We start from the raw sequence: 20,182 nt of genomic DNA on the forward strand, positions 1-20,182 counted from the left end.
GTTGTCATTTTCGTCATCTCTTGTATTTTCTGAACCTGATTTTCTAGGCGAGACCACAGCCCTAATATAGTATTAGTATTAATATATAATAATATTGAACAAGAAATGTGATGTTATGTATTATTTCTTTTTTCCTTTGCATTCAATGCATTGGAATTTTTTTGCATGTGTTGAAGAGTGATGACTTGACTCTTCTCACAGTACAACGTAGACTTGGTCTAACAAAGCTTTTCTCCCTCTCTTTCTTCGTTCTTTCTCCTTCTCTTCATCTTTTCACAGCCACATCATTAAAAGCACCATCATTCCCTCTCTCAACTCTGAACTCTCCGAACGCTCCATCCGAGGCTACAACATATTACTGCATTTAATGAAACATTCCATGTTTAAGGTTGTTGTTTCATCCTTTTGTGAAAAAAAACAGACAACTTTTATTATCTACCTTTCTACTTTAGAAACTTATTCTTTCCCTTGGTTTTTCTCATGTTGATGTTTATCTTCCTCTCTCAACTTTCTTGTTTCTCCTTTTTGTTCTTCTTGTTCTTCTTCATTTCATATGGTAAAGTGTACCCTCTTCTTTTTTCTCTCTTAAAAAATTAGGGTGTCCTTTTGTTAGCTTATTTATATATTTACAACAGTCATTTCTGACCTGGTCGAGGTTGGTTGTTATGGCCGTACTTGATTTTGGAGATTGACTTGACTTATATCTGCATATTTTATATCCAAGTCGTTGGTGGCTTCACTTTTCTAACTTTAATTAAATGATATTAATATTACTTTAACGATAAACCATTGACCCTTGCCTTTTTTGTCACACAACTTTTAGCTCGAGGGAATAAGTTTCAAATTTGATGTGGATTTTGCAGGTCTGAATAATCTTCTGTTTCTGCAAAGCTTGAAGGAGGACGAAAATTGCTGAACTAGAGCCTAATCATGAATGGAAAAGAACGTAGATTTGTGAGGTTCGGTTATTAAATCCTGGATTTGTCGCATATTTCTGTTGTTTAAATTTTAGTACTCTTGGTACACACGTTGCGAACTTCTGCTTCATCTATTTTTAATTTCATTATGCTTCGTTCAGCTACTTATTTTCTTTCAAAATAGGTTCATCTGCCTCAGAAAATAATAAAATTTAACTATTTTGACAGATTCACTTTTATAATACATGATAGATTGACCCCAAACTGTGCATTTAATAATCCAAATTACCATACTGCAGCTGTGGTTCTCCAAGTTGAGTTATTGCCAATTTTAAATCAATAACAAGATTAAATCACTGTCTGAGTGGTTTCTTTGTGTTCTCTGTTTTTGTGTTCTCTGAGTGGTGTTGAGATTTGATCATGATATCATTTTGAATTTGGAGTATGTTGTTGCCAAACACAACCATTGAGGGGTCCATTTGGAGACTTGATCATAATTCATATGATATTTTCAATAGTTGGAAGCTAATGAATAAATATCTGATGCATGACTAAGTTAAAATTTCTCTCCATCCAGGTTTGAAGACTGGAAATCGGAGTCATCTTTTAGCATAGAGCAAAACGATGAAAATCACAGAAGAAGACCAAGTGTGATTGAAGTTTTGAAGAGTATAGGAAGAAAGGTTGAGGGTAGTTCAGAGAAGATGAAGAACTTGAGAAGAGTTTCAGTTGTTCATCCCTTAAGTGATGGACAGAAAAAGTTGCCACCTAGGAAGAAAATTCTTGATCCACAGAGTTCAATGCTTCAGAAATGGAACAAAATCTTTGTAATATCGTGTGTGTTGGCAGTCTCTGTGGACCCGTTCTTCTTTTACATTCCAGTGATTGATGATGATAAAAAATGCCTTGATTTGAGTGGGTCATTGCAGATCACTGCCAGTGTTTTTCGCACCTTCTTTGATCTATTCTACATTCTTCACATAATATTTCAGTTTAAGACTGGGTTTATTCCCCCTTCTTCTCGAACTTTTGGAAGGGGTGAACTCATTGATGATCCTGTGGCTATAACCAAAAGATACTTAACTTCATACTTCATCATCGACATTCTATCAATTATTCCACTTCCACAGGTATTTCCCTCACAGTCATATTTATTTAGAGTTAAATATGTTTTTTCTCTGTGAAAATTGAAATTAGTCTTCTTGAAACTCTAAATCAATTTCTTCATCATCTCTAAAAATGTGCAAATTTAGTATTTTAACCAATTTATGAGTATATTGCTAAGAAGGAAAAATAAAGGCATTCTATGTCAAGTAACATATGTCATTTTCCTTTATGTGAAAGACATAATTATTTTACGTTGTGTTTATTCATTTAGGTGATTGTTCTAGCCATACATCCAAACATGAAAACAGATCCATTTGTAGCAAAGGATTTGTTGAAGTATTCAGTATTAATCCAGTATGTGCCAAGGCTTCTGCGGATCCATCCACTGTTCAAAGAAGTAACTAGAACTTCTGGCATATTGACTGAGACAGCAGGGGCTGGAGCTGCTTATAATCTTTTTCTTTATATGCTAGCAAGCCATGTAAGATAACTTTTATTGCTTATTCAAATCCAATTTATACATGTTCCTAGTTAATCACTATGTTGAATTCATGATCACCAAATGCATGTGGTTTATCAGGTAGTTGGAGCTTTCTGGTATTTGCTCTCAGTAGAGTCAGAGCTGCGTTGCTGGCGCAGACAGGTGAAGGGTGTAAGCTTGAGTTGTAGAAACCGCACCCCAGATGTCATTACAGCTCTTAATCAAACTTGTTATTTGGTTGACCCTGATGATATCAAAGACAGACAAAGCTACAACTTTGGAATCTTTTTTGATGCTTTACATTCACGTGTGGTCCAATCAACCACAAATTTTCCTGAGAAGTTCTTCTATTGCTTTTGGTGGGGTTTGCGTAATTTAAGGTTGGTCAAATACTCTTATTCTTGCTTTTCATATAAATGCAAATGCCACGTACTTGTAGCATAAAGTGTAGAACTTCTACATAGTTTCGTTCGTAAAATTTCTACACATTTATTATTAGTGTTTGTAAACATACCAATATAATTTTGTCATCTTTTGCAGTTCTCTTGGACAAGATCTCAAGACAAGTACTTATGTGCCAGAGATAATCTTTGCAATCTTCATTGCCATCTTTGGATTAGTTTTATTCTCGTTACTTATTGGAAACATGCAGGTAATTCATTGTCTGCCAAAAACTAGTTTTTGAAAATTTGACTTTTGTGAGATGAGAAGTTGTTAACCAAAAATTCTCCCACTACTGTGTTGAACATTGTTACAGAAATATTTGCAATCTACAACTGTTAGAGTGGAGGAGATGAGAGTGAAGAGACAGGACGCAGAACAGTGGATGTCCCACCGTATGCTACCTGAGAATTTGAAGGATAGAATTAGACAATATGAACAGTATCAATGGCAAGAAAATAGGGGTGTTGAGGAGGAGGCATTGATTCGTAACCTTCCAAAAGATCTCAGAAGGGACATAAAGCGTCACCTTTGTCTAGCTTTGGTTAAAAAGGTTAGTGTAATCCAAAATCATGTCTCCCCACATAATTTTTTTATCTGACTTTTGTGTAGTGAACATTTTCATGTTCTTGTTGTTTTAGGTGCCGATGTTTGAGAAAATGGATGAGCAGTTGTTGGATGCAATTTGCACCAGACTGAAGCCAGTTCTTTATACTGAGAAGAGCCACATTTTTCGTGAAGGAGATCCAGTTGATGAGATGCTTTTCATTATGCGTGGAAAAGTGTCTACTGTGACGACAAATGGTGGAAGAACTGGTTTCTTCAACTCCTTGTTTCTGAAAGCTGGTGACTTCTGCGGAGAGGAGCTTCTGACATGGGCCTTGGATCCTAACTCCTCCTCGAATCTTCCCATTTCAACTAGGACAGTGGAAACCATATCAGAGGTTGAAGCCTTTGCTCTCATGGCGGATGATTTGAAGCTTGTTGCCTCCCAATTTCGCCGTCTTAGCAGCAAACAGCTCCAACACGCTTTCAGGTAAGACTTCAAAGTTTATTTCACGTTATTTTCTCCTTTTTTCTTCTACCATCCATCATTACGTAGAACAAGTGATAGAGGACTATCTCTTGATCCTATACCAGAAGAATTCATATTATAATCATAATCTTTCCTGGATAGGATTAGACCAGTTGGAGATTATTAAATTTTTAGCAATAACAGCATCAAGAAAAACCATGTGACAACAATCAACCTGAAGTGTTTTACATTAGAGCACATATGTGATCATGGAAAAGATCTTAGAGTACAATATGCTCTCTTATCCTTTTCACAGAAAAGCTTCATAACTCATGAATTGTGCAATAAACTTGTTTTCCATGCAGGTTCTATTCCTCACAGTGGAAGACATGGGCTGCATGTTTCATACAAGCAGCTTGGCGTCGATACTGGAAAAAGAAGGCTGAGAGGTCTTTAAACGTAGAAGAAGACAAGCTACAGGATGCTTTGACAAATGATGACGGCGCTACTCTGAGCCTTGGTGCAACCTTATATGCATCAAGGTTTGCTGCCAATGCACTGCGAAACCTCAGAGAAAACAACAGACAGAATAGAATGCAACAGAGACTACTGCCTCTGCTACCTCCAAAACCAGCCGAGCCAGACTTCACTTCTCTGAAACACTAACACGGATATAGGATTAAGGACATGTTATCCATACTGCATAGCTGTTGTGTGTGCATAGCTTAAGAATTCATTCAATAAATTAATGTACATGTCGTAGCCAAAGCCTTTCATATGATGTATTTAAATATAACAATATCTATGCAGAATACGCACAAGATGATTGAATTTGAATTTTTTAAATAGCAGATATTATCATCTCAAAATACAACCTCATCCTGCATATTGTAGTCTTGAATTTTGTAAACTATGCTGATTATTTTCAGACATGTATAGTTAGTTCATTTGTTATTCATTTGTAAGAAAGTTTGTCATTATTACTTTTCCTTTTCAAGTGGTTAGTTATTATTTATCTATAATATTCTTATATCAAAACAAATATGCAGATTAATCAATCAGATCAACTTTAGTTAACATATGACAGTGCTGGTTCAATGGAGGCAAATTACAGCTGCATTCTTGATCACAATAGTTGACAAAGCAATATTTTATTTATTCATGAGTGAGTACAAGCTCATTATCAATTTATTTTTCTACTCCCTATATAATATATTGATCTGATCATCTTGCACTTGCAGCAACCAAATGAACCTCATATCCAGTGTACACTGCATTACCAAAAATAAAAAATAGTCATATTGAAAGTTAAGTTAAGTTGGAAGCATAATAAAAAATTGAATTTGAAAAAGAGTAGAGAAGCTTACTTTTTGCAATCGGTTTTGTCGTCAATAGGAGGAAGGTCAACAGAGAGTCCACACTCTTTGGGAACTAGAGGTATGCGTTTGGGATCATAATCTCCAACCGATGCCAATCCTTGCTTGAGGCACAAACATATAGCTTCTCTATTTTCTTGGCTACCAGCCTCACCATTCAGTGTCTTGATACCTTGGCAACAGTCCTCAGAGGGGTGCTTTGTGTTTGATTTGAGGAAGCTAACACAAGGTGCAACATCATCAAAAACTTCGGGGCAATTTATGGAACCCTGAGCTTCACATCCAGTAATTAGGAGAATCACCATGGATACCATTACTGCTCTTGACATTTTCATTGTTAAACAAACAACAACAGCTTTAAAGATACTTGGGACTCAACTGTTTTTAGTACATGACCAAATCACATGCATATATATACCTACAGAGACTGAGAGATTGTGCTGTAGTTTGTTTGTTCTGTCTACTTGCAATGCATGCAAACTTCATGAGTGAACAAAAGTGAACCCTACTGGTACAGGCAACCACTGTGCACTGTGAGCGAAATGATAGGAAGAACGGATTGCCTTTACAAGTTCTTGGCTATATAAATGTCATTCAAAGGGTGTGATTTTTCAAGCATTGCATATGATATTTAATATCAAGGACTTCTTATAGAAAAATAAACATTCTGATATATATATATATATATAAAATAATATTTTCAAAAGTATATAAAGTTTAGACTATGCAGAAAAAATGTAAAGAGTAGTTGATCTAAAACTGTGCAAAATGTAAAGAGTATAGATTATATAAAAATACAAAGGTCAGACGATTGCAAAAAAGATATAAACATATATGATCTAAAATTAAAAAAGGTAGACCATGAAGAAAATATAGAAAGTAAATCCTTTAAAATTATAAATATTAGACGACGTAGAAAAAATGTAGAGAGTATAGATGATCTAAAAATACAAATGATTGAACATGCAACAAAAGGTAGAGTAGACTCTCTTAAAATAATAAGGATAGACGATGCAGAAAAAATAAAAGAAGAGTAAACAATTTAAAAATACAAATGATAGAATCAGTGTATCGTTTCATATGTATTTGACTGGTATGATATTTCATGTTATATTTGTATAATTAATGTATGAACAAATTTTTTCTAATTAATGTATCTAGAGACTCATTCGTTTGTTTAATAATATGTAGTTCATTTTGAATTTCAAACTATAACAACAATGATTTAGACATGAATATTCCAACTGATTTAGATTAAAACTCATAGCAAATTTATACAGACTCATTCATTTAATATGTAGTTGATTTTGAATTTCAAACCTATAACATACCACGATAGTTTAGACATGAACATTCCAACTGATTAGATTAAAACTCATACCAAATTGTTTCATAAAAAGAAAATTAAATAATTTTTTTATGAAAAATTTTATTCTTTTAGCATTTTTAGGTGCATGTAAAAATTTATCAGTGCAAAAAATTTAATTGAAAAAAAAAGGTTAAATTATTAATTTAATAATTAAAAAATATAATAGATTAATTAATTAATGGAAAATAATGGTTTATTTAATATTTGATAATATTTTTGTTAATATAAAACGGTTAAATATGTTTTTAGTCCTTCAACTTAGAGTCGAGATTAAAATTTGTCCATGTCATAAACTTTGATAAATTTGATGCCTAAACTTTAAAAATGAATAAATATAGTCATTTTAATCCAATCATATTAGTGTTGGGAATAGTCCAAATGTGAGTCAAAGTCTCACATCGAGTAGAAAAGACCAAAGTTAAACATGGTATAAGATTTAAGGTTTTGGGTTAAAAGTGATGTCAAATGTCTTTTATATATAAGACCAATGTCATATATATCTAGAACTACAATCTCTTAATGACTATAATCTCGTTTGAAAAAAATATATAAACCCAACAGTGGTATCAGAGCTGATGGTTCGGTGGTATCAGAGCTGATGGTTCGGAGTGACCGACTACATAACCATAACAAAAGGGGTCATCATAGACCTGAGAGGAAATATACCGTCAAAGTCCCATATCGGGTAAAAAAGACAAAATTAAACACTATATAAGATGAAAGAACCATAATCTCATTGTCTTAATGTGTTGGGTTAAAAGTGATATCAAATATCTCTTACATGTAAGACCAATGTCATATATATCTAGAACCACAAATTATAACCCATATGAAAAATATATAAACCCAATAATTACAAATTTAACTTAATTAGCAACAATTAAAATAATGAATAATAAAAGGATTATGATAAGTTTGTTTTAGAACAATATAAATTTTTTTGAGATAGTTTTGTCCATAATCATTCGATATAATGTGATATATTGAGTTTAGAACAAATTGAATAAATAAAGTATATGTATGAGAAAGGTATTATATATTAGTTGTGATGAATAATTCAATATTATTGTATAATAAACATTTAAATTTTGTTGTGTAATAATTAATTCAATTTTCCAAAATTCAATTCAAAGGTAATGTAATTCATTACATCTTAATTTTCAATAGAATTTAAGGATCAAGGTTACTGTTATAAGCGATTTCAGATTAAATATAAATAAGGGACATTCTCAATTGAACAAAGAGGAAAGTGTTCTTGGTTCTATGCTTTTAAGAAAATGTTTATTATCTCTGAACCTCTTTGGAAAGCATTAAATATTTATCTATTTTGCAAGTGGAGTAAGTTACGAGTGAAACCCTATGTATTCATATTGTACATTAAACATTCAGCTTAAGTTTTTCTATTGATGTGGGAAATTTGATAGATAATTAATTGGAATGCAGAATTATAAAGTTTTAAAAATCATATAATTATAATATAAAATATTAGGAATTCATATAATTAAATATGAAATATTTGGGTGTCGTGAACTTTTAGGAGATATTAAAATATGATACATATAAGATATATCTTATATGGAGAAACTTGTAATTTTATTTTATTCATATACTATATTAAATAAACCATGAACGAAATCGTCTTATAGGAACCTACTATTAAATCTGATGATAGTGAATTTAAAACTGGTATGGAGGAAGTTGAAGTTGACTAACACGATGTTATCTTCAAATCATTAGAAAGTGTTATCATCATCATTTATGTCAATATGAGAGAGTTGAAAGATATCCCTTATTTATTCTTGGATTAGTTAACTCAAGTTCAATGTGCATTCTTCATCCTTGGTCGCATTTTACAAAATTGTCAATCTACAATCACACGTGAACGAATCGAAAATTGTCGTCAAGTGATTTTATGTGATTTTTTATGAAAATAAAGTCATAAATTTATTGATTCAAGAATTTTCACTTTCCAAATGCAGATTTAGACTAGATGTAGACCAAAATAAGTACGAACATAAACGAATGTCTATTGTACCATGATTTCAATTTAAAGTATTAAGAGAATTAAAAGATATAACAGGATTAAAAATTAATATCAACAACATTTTTATGAACAAGAAGTGTAGAATTTAACTACTTTAAGAGTTCCTTCAAACTTTATTATCAATTCCTTCACATGACATGATTGATCTCCCTCCAAAAGAAATTTACAAGGAAACAAGAATTTGATGTTTGGGCATAAGATTTAACTTTTTGATGCTTGTGTCATAAGTTATAAAAGATTTGTGCACCACTTATATGTTCTTTTTGGACTTCATTACTTGATTTTTTTTCATAGGCAAATCTACGTCTTTAATTACGATAATAGGTAGATTATAAAAAAGTTACTAAAGTAGGTAAATCATGCTTTTCTCACACATTTTTTTTAATTTTAGAGAGTCAAACGGTCAAATGAAGAAATTGTGTTGTTTTAGGTCCTGTAGTTGTGTTGGAGGAAAACATTTTTGCTTTGTAATCGATTACAATATGTTGTAATTGATTACTGATGTCTATTTTGTGATTCTTGATTACTCTAATCGATTACACCTATTTGGTAATCAATTACAACAAATAAGAATTATTATTTTTTTACTGAAATGATATAATTTATTAACAAAGTTACCAAACATTTTTTTTAAATTACCTAAATAAGTGAAGTTGTGCTAATTGAACCCATATATTTTCTTTATAAACTTATCTTGTAATCTTAAAGTATTTTTCTAAGATATTTTTCAAAAAGAAAAAAAACCTGTTTTCTTAAAATTTTATGGTGATCATATATTTTTTTTTTTATAGAATTTTTACTTTGAAATATTTGTTAATAAACCATAAATAATATTTTTTATTTCTTATATGAATATATTTTGAAATTTTTAGTTTAGTTTATCATTAAAATTATTTATTTAAATAAATAAATATGTATATTTTTAATTTTAATTTACTTATCAAATTAGTAAGTACATAGTATTATATGATTTTAATAATATATAAAATTATTCATCAAATTACTAATAAATCTGAATTTAAAATTAAAATTATTGAAATTACATAATAATAATTTTTTATTTAATTTTATTAATATGTTAAAATAAAAATAAATATTTTTTTTGTTAAAAAAATAAATTTAGTATACATTTAAAATAAAATTATCAAAAAATTCAAAATAAAAACTATTTTCACATAAAATTAAAAAAAAATAACATAAATTTTTTTAAATACTATAGAAGAAATTAAAAACATTATTTTAATTCTTTAATTAAATTATTAACAAATATTTCAAAGTAAAAAATCTATAAAAAGAAGACAGTTTATATTGGTGGAAAACGCATTTAACTACCTCCACCCTAATAGAAGATCATGTTATCCAGTGATAAGAGCATAACATAAGATATTAAAAAATATATATAAACAGCTTACAACAGAAAGAAAATAAAAAGAGGAATATTAAACTCATTTCGCAAGTATATTTTCACGTAGTTATATGTAATCAATTATTAAATAGGTGTAATCGATTATAGCAATCCAGAATCACAAAATACACAATAATAATCAATCACAATATATTGTAATTGATTACAAAACAAAAATGTCTTCTCTCCACTTAATTTAAGATCTAAAAACGTGTGTCCCCAACACTATTTCTTCATTTGAGTTTGACTCTCTAAAATTAAAAATGTCAAAAAAATGAATGATTTCTTCATAAAAAAAATGTGTGGAACAACACAATTTGCTTACTTTCATAATTTTTTTTTAAAACCGTCTACTATCATAATTAAAGACATATTTGCCTATCATGAAAACAAAATTCTCATTACTTACCACTGATTTATATGCATGTATATTGATTATTGATATAATATTAAATGAAGGAATTACTTTCGTTTTTTTTTTAGAATATCATTAGTAATAGTTTACACCAATTTAAATTAGAAAAGTATTCATTCATTTTACATATTAAGACAAAGCAACTTATGCCATTTTCCTACAATTGTGGTGATGACTGTAAATTGACGGCCACTAAATTAGTGAGGTTATGAACAATAATATTCTAAGGTTAACTAATTAATGATGCTTTATTTCTTTTTTTTACTACGATAAACACTAATATTTCCTAATTACTGATACATTATTAAATGAATGTTAACAATATTCTGTTAACAACTAATTAATTACGCTTTATTTCTGTTTTGAGAATATTCTGTTAACAATATTTGATAATAATTCATAGATACTATTGTTGAAATGAAATCTTACCGAAAAAGAATTCATGTTCACATACATATATGAAATTTATATTACTTAATCCATTTTATAATAAGAATATTTTATAAATTAGTCATGGATATATATTATCACATATGTTTTATTCAAAATGAAAGATCAACAAATAAATATTTAAATCGTGCAAATATTTGAATATGATTAAGTAAAAGAAGTTCCGTAATGAATATTCTTTGTTTCAGTCTTTAATAAATATTCAAGTGCAATATTATAATGTATATATGCAATATTACTTTTGTGATTTTTAGATTTTTATATAGAGACCAAATTATTTTGTATAAAACTTCCTGCTTATATTCATATTCAGTGCCAATGGACAAAATAAATTATCATGTTGGAATTGGTACCACCATAGAGAGAAAAATGACAATATATAGGCCTTATATTCTTATCCTCTTCAAAAAAATAAAAATAAAAAATCACAGGCTTAAACATCAATACTGGCAACACAATTTTAGGTTCAAATAAATTTTTCTCCCTAAAATATTACCATTTTGGCTCGGTGTGTATACATATTGATTTGGTTACATATTTAGAGAGAGAAAAAAAATGAAAATATTTGTTAATATATTAAGAATAATAATTAACAAAATGTACCATTCTCCAACCCTCCAACATATTAGAAATTGTATTCAAGTTATTAAGAAAAAAAAAATCTAATACTTATAAATAGTAAGTATGTTATAATATAATAATTAATTATCTTCAAAAAAAATTTAAAACAATATTTTATGATACAATAGTTAATTATTTTTATAAAAGATGTCCATTAACTATATTTTATAATATAATAATTAATTATCTTTATAAAGATTGTTAATATATATCTAGTATATCTATATGATTTATTCATAGGTTTAAAAAACCTATAAACAGAATATACTTATTCACTTAATTCTTTCGTTCTTCTACTCTTTAACTTTTTAATGTGGCAAGTCCTTTACAAGTAAATCTCTTTTTTATCTCTTCGAAAATCAGAAAATTTTCACAAGATGGCAACTACTCGGATATTGCGAACCGCGTATTCCGGAATTGTTTGTTTATACAACATGCACAGTTTATATACGTATTTCAGTTATTAAAAGAATTAAGTCATTAAAAAAATAATTTTTTATTTATAAAAAAATTAAAATTTAACGTTAAAATAGTGATGTCAAAGCAACGCTATTAATAAAGAAATAGAAGATAAATCACTATATGATAATTCAGTTATACATGGTATATTTAACATTTAATATATTATCAAAACGCTCAACTATATTTAGGCGAGGGGTTATTGAATCTTACTCCTCTTATTTGTCTGTGGATCTGTTATTCCCAATCTCCCCAAACCCTAGTTTTCTAAATCCTCCAATTTCTACGTTTGGAATTCAAGAATGGAGCATCAGGACAGCAAGATATACAACCTGTTCGTGAAACACTTGGATGGAAAAACCCTAACCCTCTTATTTCCCTCTCCGATCCTCTGCGTGAGTTTCATCAAGGATCGCCTTTTCGAACTCACTGGAATTCCCGTGCAGCACCAGCGCCTCGTCACCGGATTCCGAAACCTCAACGACGTAATCCAATGCTCCCCAGGAGATGGCAACATGTTCCCGTCCGTGCGGCTGCTGCTGCGTCTCAAAGGCGGAAAGGGAGGCTTCGGGTCGCTTCTTCGTGGCGCCGCGACGAAGGCCGGGCAGAAAAAGACCAACAATTTCGACGCCTGTCGGGACATGAGTGGTCGGAGGCTGAGGCACGTCAACGCCGAGAAGAGGTTAGAGGAGTGGAAGGCCGGAGAAGAGGAGAGAAAACTCGAGAAGGTGGCGGAGGAGTTTCTCAAGAAGCAAATGAAGAAGGGTAAGGGTAAGGGAAAGGCTCAAGGTGATGGTGAAGCTCACAAATACGTGGAGAAATATCGGGCGGAATCTGAACGATGCGTTGCGGAGGTTGCCTTGTCCGTTAAGGAGGCTCTCACTGCCAAACGCAAGACACCTTCACAACCCCAACACGATGCCAAGAAGTTAAAGATATGGTATGTTGACTCACTCATGTGTTGTGTTGTGTTTAATTTATTATTATGGAGTTCCCTTTGATGATTGTTTGACCTTTGTGTATTATTGATATTGGTATTTGTGTTTTGCAGGATGGGGAAGAGGAAATTGAATGAAAGTGACAGTGATTATAGTGATGATTCTGATGTAGAGGGGAAAATGGAGAAATCAGATTTATTGAATGACCAGAATAAGTCTGAGTCAACTATGGCTGAGGGCAGTCTGGGTTCGGTGACTGGTGGAGGAGGCGCCTCTGGTTCTGGCTCGTGTGAAAGTGGCTCCGAGGAAGAGAAGGAAACTATTGTACAAGGAAATGTGGGATCTGTTGGGTTGCTAAGTGATGAAAGTATTCAGCCCGTGGACGAGCCTATGGTAAGCAATGAAGCTATTGATGGTGCTGTGACTCAGGTCTCAAATATTACAGGCTCTGAAACTGTGGCCACTGGCGACTCTAATAATGATATGGAAATTGATGGATCATTTGAGCATAAAGCAGCAGTCAATGAAGAGAACTCGCCAAGCACTAGTGTTCCCGCGATGGATGAGCCCCTGAATTTTGATGCATTTAATTCCTCTTCCGAACTTGAGGTGTGTTTTCAGTAGCATCCTGTACTTGTGTGGTATCCTTCGCTATTTTTAATTATATTCTGCTTCATTAATATGTCGAATTGGATTTGAAGGCAGTGGCTAAGAAGAAATCCATTATTCTAGTTTAGAAAGAAATAAGGGGTTTTCTAAGATAAGACATTAATGATAAATTGGTAAAACAATTTATTTCTATGTTCTTATTAAACATGCATTCTTATTTTACCTTAAACATGGTTTAAAATTGACTAGAAATATGTCATTATGTTGAGGCTTAGCTGGAACTTTAGTCCAATCAATATAATACAAATTAAGAAAGAAGCATTTTAAAGAGAGCTTTAAAATGCAAGTCTGATTTAGGTGTTATGGCTTGTTGCGGAGCCAATAAAAATTCCTTACTAGGTCGACTGGTTAGTTATAAGATTTGAGGACCCTCTGACTTGTACATCGTTGTAATCAAAGCATTATGTATGTACTATTAGAGGAGGTGGTATACATAAAGCCACCGAGACCCCCTTTTTTGTTGTTAAGTTGTTGGATATATCTTCGGTTTTGAAAAGTAAGCAAAACTGAATGGTTCAATTTGGGTGGAAATCACACCACTATTAAATTTACTGTAATCAGTTCAGTTGTTACCATTGTTTAGTGTTTTTGTATTGCTCGAACATTAGTTGAAGGTGGTTTAAGTAATGTGAATTATAGTAGTTATATTCGTCTGTCGTGTCTGCAGTTGTTGAGGGGATAATTCCAATTTTCGGCACCACTAATCTAAAGCTACTAACTAATTATAATGCTACATGTTGTGTGTATCATATCTAGTTGCTGCTGCATTTTGGATTTTTCTTGCTTGGGTAAAGAATTAATAATTATACCTTAATGTTATGCTTTTATATTTAGCAATGCTTTTCATTCTTGTGGACTGCTAAGTTTTATGTGGAAAAATTAGAAAAATGTGTGTTTGGTTTGATATTGGATCTAATCAAACGTGGATCAATGATCCACATTCAAGATGAAGCTACTTTCAGTAGTTTCCATTTTCACATCTAGTATGTGGATCCGAGGTTCTAAACATAAAATCTAATACTGTTTATTAGGCTCTGAAGTTTAATGCCTATTCTATATGTTCTTGACAGGTTCTTGGCTTGGAAAGGTTGAAGTCTGAACTGCAGTCACGTGGGTTAAAATGTGGAGGTACTTTGCAGGAGCGGGCTGCCAGGCTGTTTCTTCTAAAAAACACTCCTCTGGATAAACTTCCAAAGAAGCTGCTCGCTAAGAAGTAAAGAGTGTTCTGAGATGGCAGTTACTTTTTCTGTACAGTATTTCGTAACTATTTGCACCTTTTACTTAGGTGTCAACTGTATCCTCTGACATGGGGAGCTGACTGATGCATGCCTTTTTCTGTTCGTTTTTAGTGTTCATCGTGAGCGGTATTTTATGAAGTAATAATACCTTTTACCAGCACCTAAAGGAAGCTGAACACTGTAAAATCCAAGAATTATGCATTATGAACAATTCCAATTTTTCCTTTTTGTTTTATATTATCAGAAAACTTTATCATCAATGGTTGAATATTACTTTTCCTATTTATCCAATAATTATTACAATCCATAATAAGTTCAGAACCGCTTAACATTCTAGTCTTCCAAATATTGATATCCATGTAACTACTATCTCTATCAAGGGTCACTGAAAGCCAAATGATATTGTGTAACGAAGATGTGGAGTTAGCAGAATTAGATAACCAATTGCCATTGTTTTGTCAAGTTAGCTGCAGACTCGGCATATTGGGCAATTGTTAAAAAGCCGCAGATGATCCCTGATAATCATTCAAGTATTTCATCGAATATACCATTATCAACGATAATTATGGGGTAAGTACTCTGGACAGAAAAACAACGAAAATCAGCCCTATCGGTGAATTTATAATCTATATCAATATTCAAGTGTATGAAGAGAATTTTCAGTAAAGAATGTACACATTTAATATTTCAATTTTATTTTTAAATATATTTAAAACTAAAAAAAATAAACTATTCATTTGTTAAAAATAATAGTACATCAAAATATAATACATTATATAAATTACTAACTTCTTTCAACACCACAATAATTAAAAATCATTCAGTACTTTTCTTATCTCCAATAGAGCTACATTGTGCCTCTTTTCCACATTATTCACTAATAAAAAAATACATTTACCAATGATTCAATGGTCACACCATTAACTAATCTGTTGGTAATTCCATGAGGTTTTTTTTTTTTTTGAAAGAAGGGCATGATAAGTGGGTTTCGTTGGGCTAATGTAGATGGGTTCTGGTAAGTGAGAGGGGGTGATTGTGGGCAGGCTAGTCCTCCACGGGTTGACCCTGGATCCATCGAATTTGGGGGTTTCTTCCTGCACCCCCATAATTTTTAAAAGGAATTCATAGTGTTGAAGTGCTTGTCTTGTGGTGGTAGGGGGTGATTGTGTGTTGTGGTGGTTGTTGGTGGTAGTGGGTGGTGCATTGTAATTTTAGTGAGTTTCTATGCCTTTTGTTTTCAATTTTTAATTTTGGATTATATAATATAAAAATCTTTCACATTATTTTATACAATATGAAAATCTTAAACATTATTTATACAATATGAAAATCTACGAGAGGAGAGAAGAAAAGCACTCGTTCCTTAGGTTTTTTTCAAAAGAGGACACATAGAGCCTTTCTACCTTTTCTATTTTCAACGAAGCTAAGAAAAGAAATCCGAAATGCAAAACTTAAATCCTCGTGCTCATTGTATTTTATATAATTTTATTTTATAAAATTGTTATTCTCTATTTTATTATCACTGTAGATTAACATTAATTAATACATTATATTATTTGTAAATATTAATTATATTGTATAATTGTTATTAATTTAGGATAATATATTGAATTTTTATGAACGATCCGAGTTAGATTGTTTAAAGAACGGTCGATGATGAATTTGATAGTTCAGTAAAACTATTAAAAGTAATGCTATTAATAGGTTCATGATCTTTGCTAATAGAGATATAAAATTGATATTTCATAATAAAGATACAAGATATTAGATACGTGTTCTTGTCAAACATTCAATCTTTTTGAGCACACTCTATCACAAGAAGAGCAGTATTCTCTCACATGCTTTTATATATATTATTTCTAACTGCGAATCAGGTAAACTTCCTCTATTTAAGAATTTGATATTAGAACTGCTCTGAATATATTTGGAATAATTTATTATATGGAAAGGATTAATGTTCTTCGTGATTCTTTATTTAAAATTCATAATCTAACACTGCCAACTCACTGGATTAAAATGAGGTACGAGAAAGATGGAGTTAAAATATCATTATTGTTTACGCATACCGGTAACATAAGAACATACTTTTCTGGCTCACTCAAATCACATGGCTTTTGGTATTCCTTTTACGACTTCCTTCAAGCCGTGCATGATTATTCTCAGACAAAAACATTTCTCACTGCATCACCATGAATGGCACCATTCTGAGAGTGATCACAGACTTCTTCAGTTCTTTATTTGCTTAAATTTCTTACGCTGAGCATTTATCACCTATATGATATGTATTCGAAGTAAAAACAACAATATCAATGATCAGTGGACACAGGTAGAACTGCAGAGGGAGAGTTGCGGCAGAGAGGGCATGTAGTGTTGATGCGAAGCCATTCATCGATGCAGTGAGCATGGAAGCAATGTGCACATTCAGGAATGCATCGTATCGTGTCTTTGGTTTTATACTCTGACAAACATATGGTGCAACATCCTTCATTGGGTCCTGGAACTCTTCGGCTTTCCCCTAACTCCAGTTTCTGATACGACTCGATTGTAGACTCATCCAGACCCATCCTAACGGTGCCAGCTTCGGCTATTTCAGTTGGTGCAGACCTCTGTGCTGCAGAAATTCTGGCTGTGTTGCCTCTTCTGTACTTGAAGGAGGCGTAGCATGCCATTGCAATGGCACACATGATAGCTGGTCCAACGATGGATAATGTGATGATTCCAAAAACTCGAAGACCATGTTCTGCACCTCCTGAAAATTCAAAACAATAGCAATTAACTCTTCAATGTAGTGTTTGATCCTGTGCTAGGGCAAAATATAATTAGTAATGTAATATTTTATGGTTTTTGTTTCACTCTATGTAGGTATATATATATTCGTGTATCAAATATTTTAAATAATAATTACCGAGTAATTTTTGAAGTAATTAATGCGATAGAGTAACCCCTTAGCCATATGCATTAGAATATGATTGATGACTTTGAATTTGCAAGCAAGCCACGACTTCAGGATGATTTTAATGCATTTTTGATTAATTAAGTCTCAACTTGCAAACCAACTATTAAAGTCAAAGGACGTACCCAAAAAATAAATCATATGATAACGTACATTGACTTTTATAATTTTTCTTGCAATTTATAGTACTAAGAACACGATGCAAACTTATGGCCCACATAGCAATGACATCTCCATTGAAAACACGAACAAGTCAATATAGCTCCTTTTGTTTCTTTCACTACTTTAAACACGTTGGATTACAAGTTTCTAACCTACTATGGAAAGAAGAACACATTGAAAATCAAATAACATAATATCTCTCCATTTTTTCTCCATTTTGTTTTATCTCTATTTATAGTTAATTCTCTTACCTAATTATTTGTAATTTACAAAGCAGAAATAATTAATTGAACAATATTTGTATAGAATAATATATATAAAATACAAATAAATAACATTCAATTTGAAAATTATCAAAAAAAGCTTAAAAAATAATAAAGTGAAGTAGAAGGAGTATATTTACCCGTTTGGTAATCAAAGAAACAACTAACTTGATCACTGTTTATGCTCTGAAATCCGCACAGAGCTTGTTGTGATTCGCAATATCTACAATCAGGTGAAGACCATGTTAATAGAAGATCCCCACTAAGGAGATCATCACTGAAATTTTGCTGGTATGCAACTGGAAATGATAGTTTCTTTAGAACATGGCAGGAGTCGGGCAACGAAGTGGTGAAGTTGAGTGAAGGAATAGCCGACACAAAAGACGTTGAATTGCTGAGACAATCAATGGGAATGAATTGCGACCCTGTGTGCGGAGTTGGGCAGCTGAAGAGGGTGTAGTTGCGGAGTGAAGTAACAATGAAGGGAGAAGCCGAAAGGTTGAGGCTTAGAAGACGTTTTGGAAGGCAATCATCTGGGTCATACACTTGCATCTCTTGTCTGAGGTAGTTAATGTTGCGGACAAAGAACTTTCCCATGTAAGGAAGTGTTATAACTGTTTTGCTATCATTGGAACATGTTAGTTGGAAACCAGGGTAGCCGCAATAAGGATGTTGCAGACCTTGTATTTGGAAGGGAAAACGAATAAGGATGTTGTTGTCGCTGCACCAAGAATAATATTGGCAATCAGATGATGCATATGCGACAGCAAAAGGTATGAAGCAGTGGAACAGGAGCTTCAAGAAGTTCATTTGCTTTGCAGAAGAAGAAATCTGGTGTGGGAAAGGAACCAAGCAAAGAATTCAAGTTAAAAACGAAGGGCCTGAAAGTCAAATGATATTATATATGGTATATGCGTAGTGTAACAAAGATGTGGAATTATGACTGACGCAAGAATGACTGAAATAATTATTGGTGTTTTTATGTCATGTCAGCGCTCAGCATATTAATTTGGAAATAATAAAAAGCCTTAAATCATCTTTGAAATATTCTTGAAGCTTCTATTAGTTTAATACTTCGTGTAGATAATCCAGTTTCGATGATATTGATCACAGAAATAGTGGGAGAGTTTTAGTTTGTCTTGCTGCATGATGTCACAATGCTGCAACCTTGATGGTTGGTAATAAGTTTATTGAAAAGTGCCAATTAATTTATAGACGGTACTTATTTTATTGATTAATTTCTTTCAAAAACTCAAAATAAATGTAGCTTTTATATTAATATATTTTATTTCTATGTATTTCTTTTTAAAAAATGAAAAGGTTAAATGAATTTATATTTACATTCAAGTAAGGAAAAATCAACTCTATATAAATTTGTGTTCAAGCATTTACTTAGAGTTTGAAAGATGAATATCACTTGTAAAATAGAGGAAACCATGTTAAAGTAATTTGATTACAAGAAAACCGTGTATTATCTACAAACATAATTATCAGTAATAAAAAAAATTTCTCAATAATTCGATTTTATCTATAAATTATTGACCGTAAAAAACTTATTAGTAAAAAATTTTACCGATGATTATAAATTTATCGATGAATAATATGCGTAAAAAATCACTATTAGGCCTTCTTCTTCCTCTTAATTTTTTTTTCTTTTCTTCCTTTTACTCCTTCACATCTTTCTCTTTCTTTTCCTCTTCCTCTTCCTCCTCTAATTCTAGCAGTCACCGTCACTGTCGTCAAACATTTGCATCACTGTCGCACTTCCGTGTTCCCATTGAGCCACTGTCTTGCCACCAACTCTAACCTCCTCCTCCCCGTCCACCTCTTTCTCCTCCTTCTCCTCACCCCCTTCTTCT

At 31.9% G+C, this 20,182-nt stretch overlaps 3 protein-coding genes and 1 pseudogene across 4 annotated transcripts; 2 read left to right on the forward strand and 2 right to left on the reverse strand.

Annotated features, from left to right (window-relative positions):
• The first annotated feature begins 185 nt into the window (after positions 1-185).
• On the forward strand, positions 186-4,950 carry LOC114188765 (cyclic nucleotide-gated ion channel 1-like). 2 transcript variants are annotated; one of them, XM_085675182.1, is made up of 9 exons: positions 186-556; positions 864-959; positions 1,495-2,047; positions 2,296-2,505; positions 2,605-2,885; positions 3,046-3,157; positions 3,263-3,499; positions 3,588-3,982; positions 4,327-4,950. In XM_085675182.1, the coding sequence occupies exons 2-9, from the start codon at positions 931-933 to the stop codon at positions 4,625-4,627; spliced, it is 2,118 nt and encodes a 705-aa protein (XP_085531308.1). In that variant the 5' UTR covers positions 186-556; positions 864-930; the 3' UTR covers positions 4,628-4,950. The 2 variants fall into 2 exon arrangements, with proteins under 2 accessions (XP_085531308.1, XP_027933201.2); XM_028077400.2 differs by having other exon boundaries at positions 186-388.
• Positions 4,951-5,216: 266 nt separating this feature from the next.
• LOC114188552 (non-specific lipid-transfer protein 3 pseudogene) lies at positions 5,217-5,651 on the reverse strand (annotated as a pseudogene).
• Positions 5,652-12,295: 6,644 nt separating this feature from the next.
• On the forward strand, positions 12,296-15,180 carry LOC114188146 (Ubiquitin-like superfamily protein). Its single transcript, XM_028076691.2, has 3 exons — positions 12,296-13,040; positions 13,152-13,647; positions 14,778-15,180. Exons 1-3 carry the CDS (start codon positions 12,403-12,405, stop codon positions 14,922-14,924), a joined length of 1,281 nt encoding a protein of 426 aa, XP_027932492.1. The 5' UTR covers positions 12,296-12,402; the 3' UTR covers positions 14,925-15,180.
• Positions 15,181-16,967: 1,787 nt separating this feature from the next.
• Positions 16,968-19,182, reverse strand: LOC114188726 (putative RING-H2 finger protein ATL21A). Its single transcript, XM_028077353.2, has 2 exons — positions 18,464-19,182; positions 16,968-17,694 (listed from the first exon to the last, which is right to left on the reverse strand). The coding sequence occupies exons 1-2, from the start codon at positions 19,131-19,133 to the stop codon at positions 17,252-17,254; spliced, it is 1,113 nt and encodes a 370-aa protein (XP_027933154.1). The 5' UTR covers positions 19,134-19,182; the 3' UTR covers positions 16,968-17,251.
• Positions 19,183-20,182: the final 1,000 nt, after the last annotated feature.

The sequence above is a fragment of the Vigna unguiculata genome, chromosome 6, assembly GCF_037176805.1.
Source record: "Vigna unguiculata cultivar grain cowpea cultivar isolate G323 ecotype 2 chromosome 6, ASM3717680v1, whole genome shotgun sequence".
NCBI classification, from domain to species: domain Eukaryota; kingdom Viridiplantae; phylum Streptophyta; class Magnoliopsida; order Fabales; family Fabaceae; genus Vigna; species Vigna unguiculata.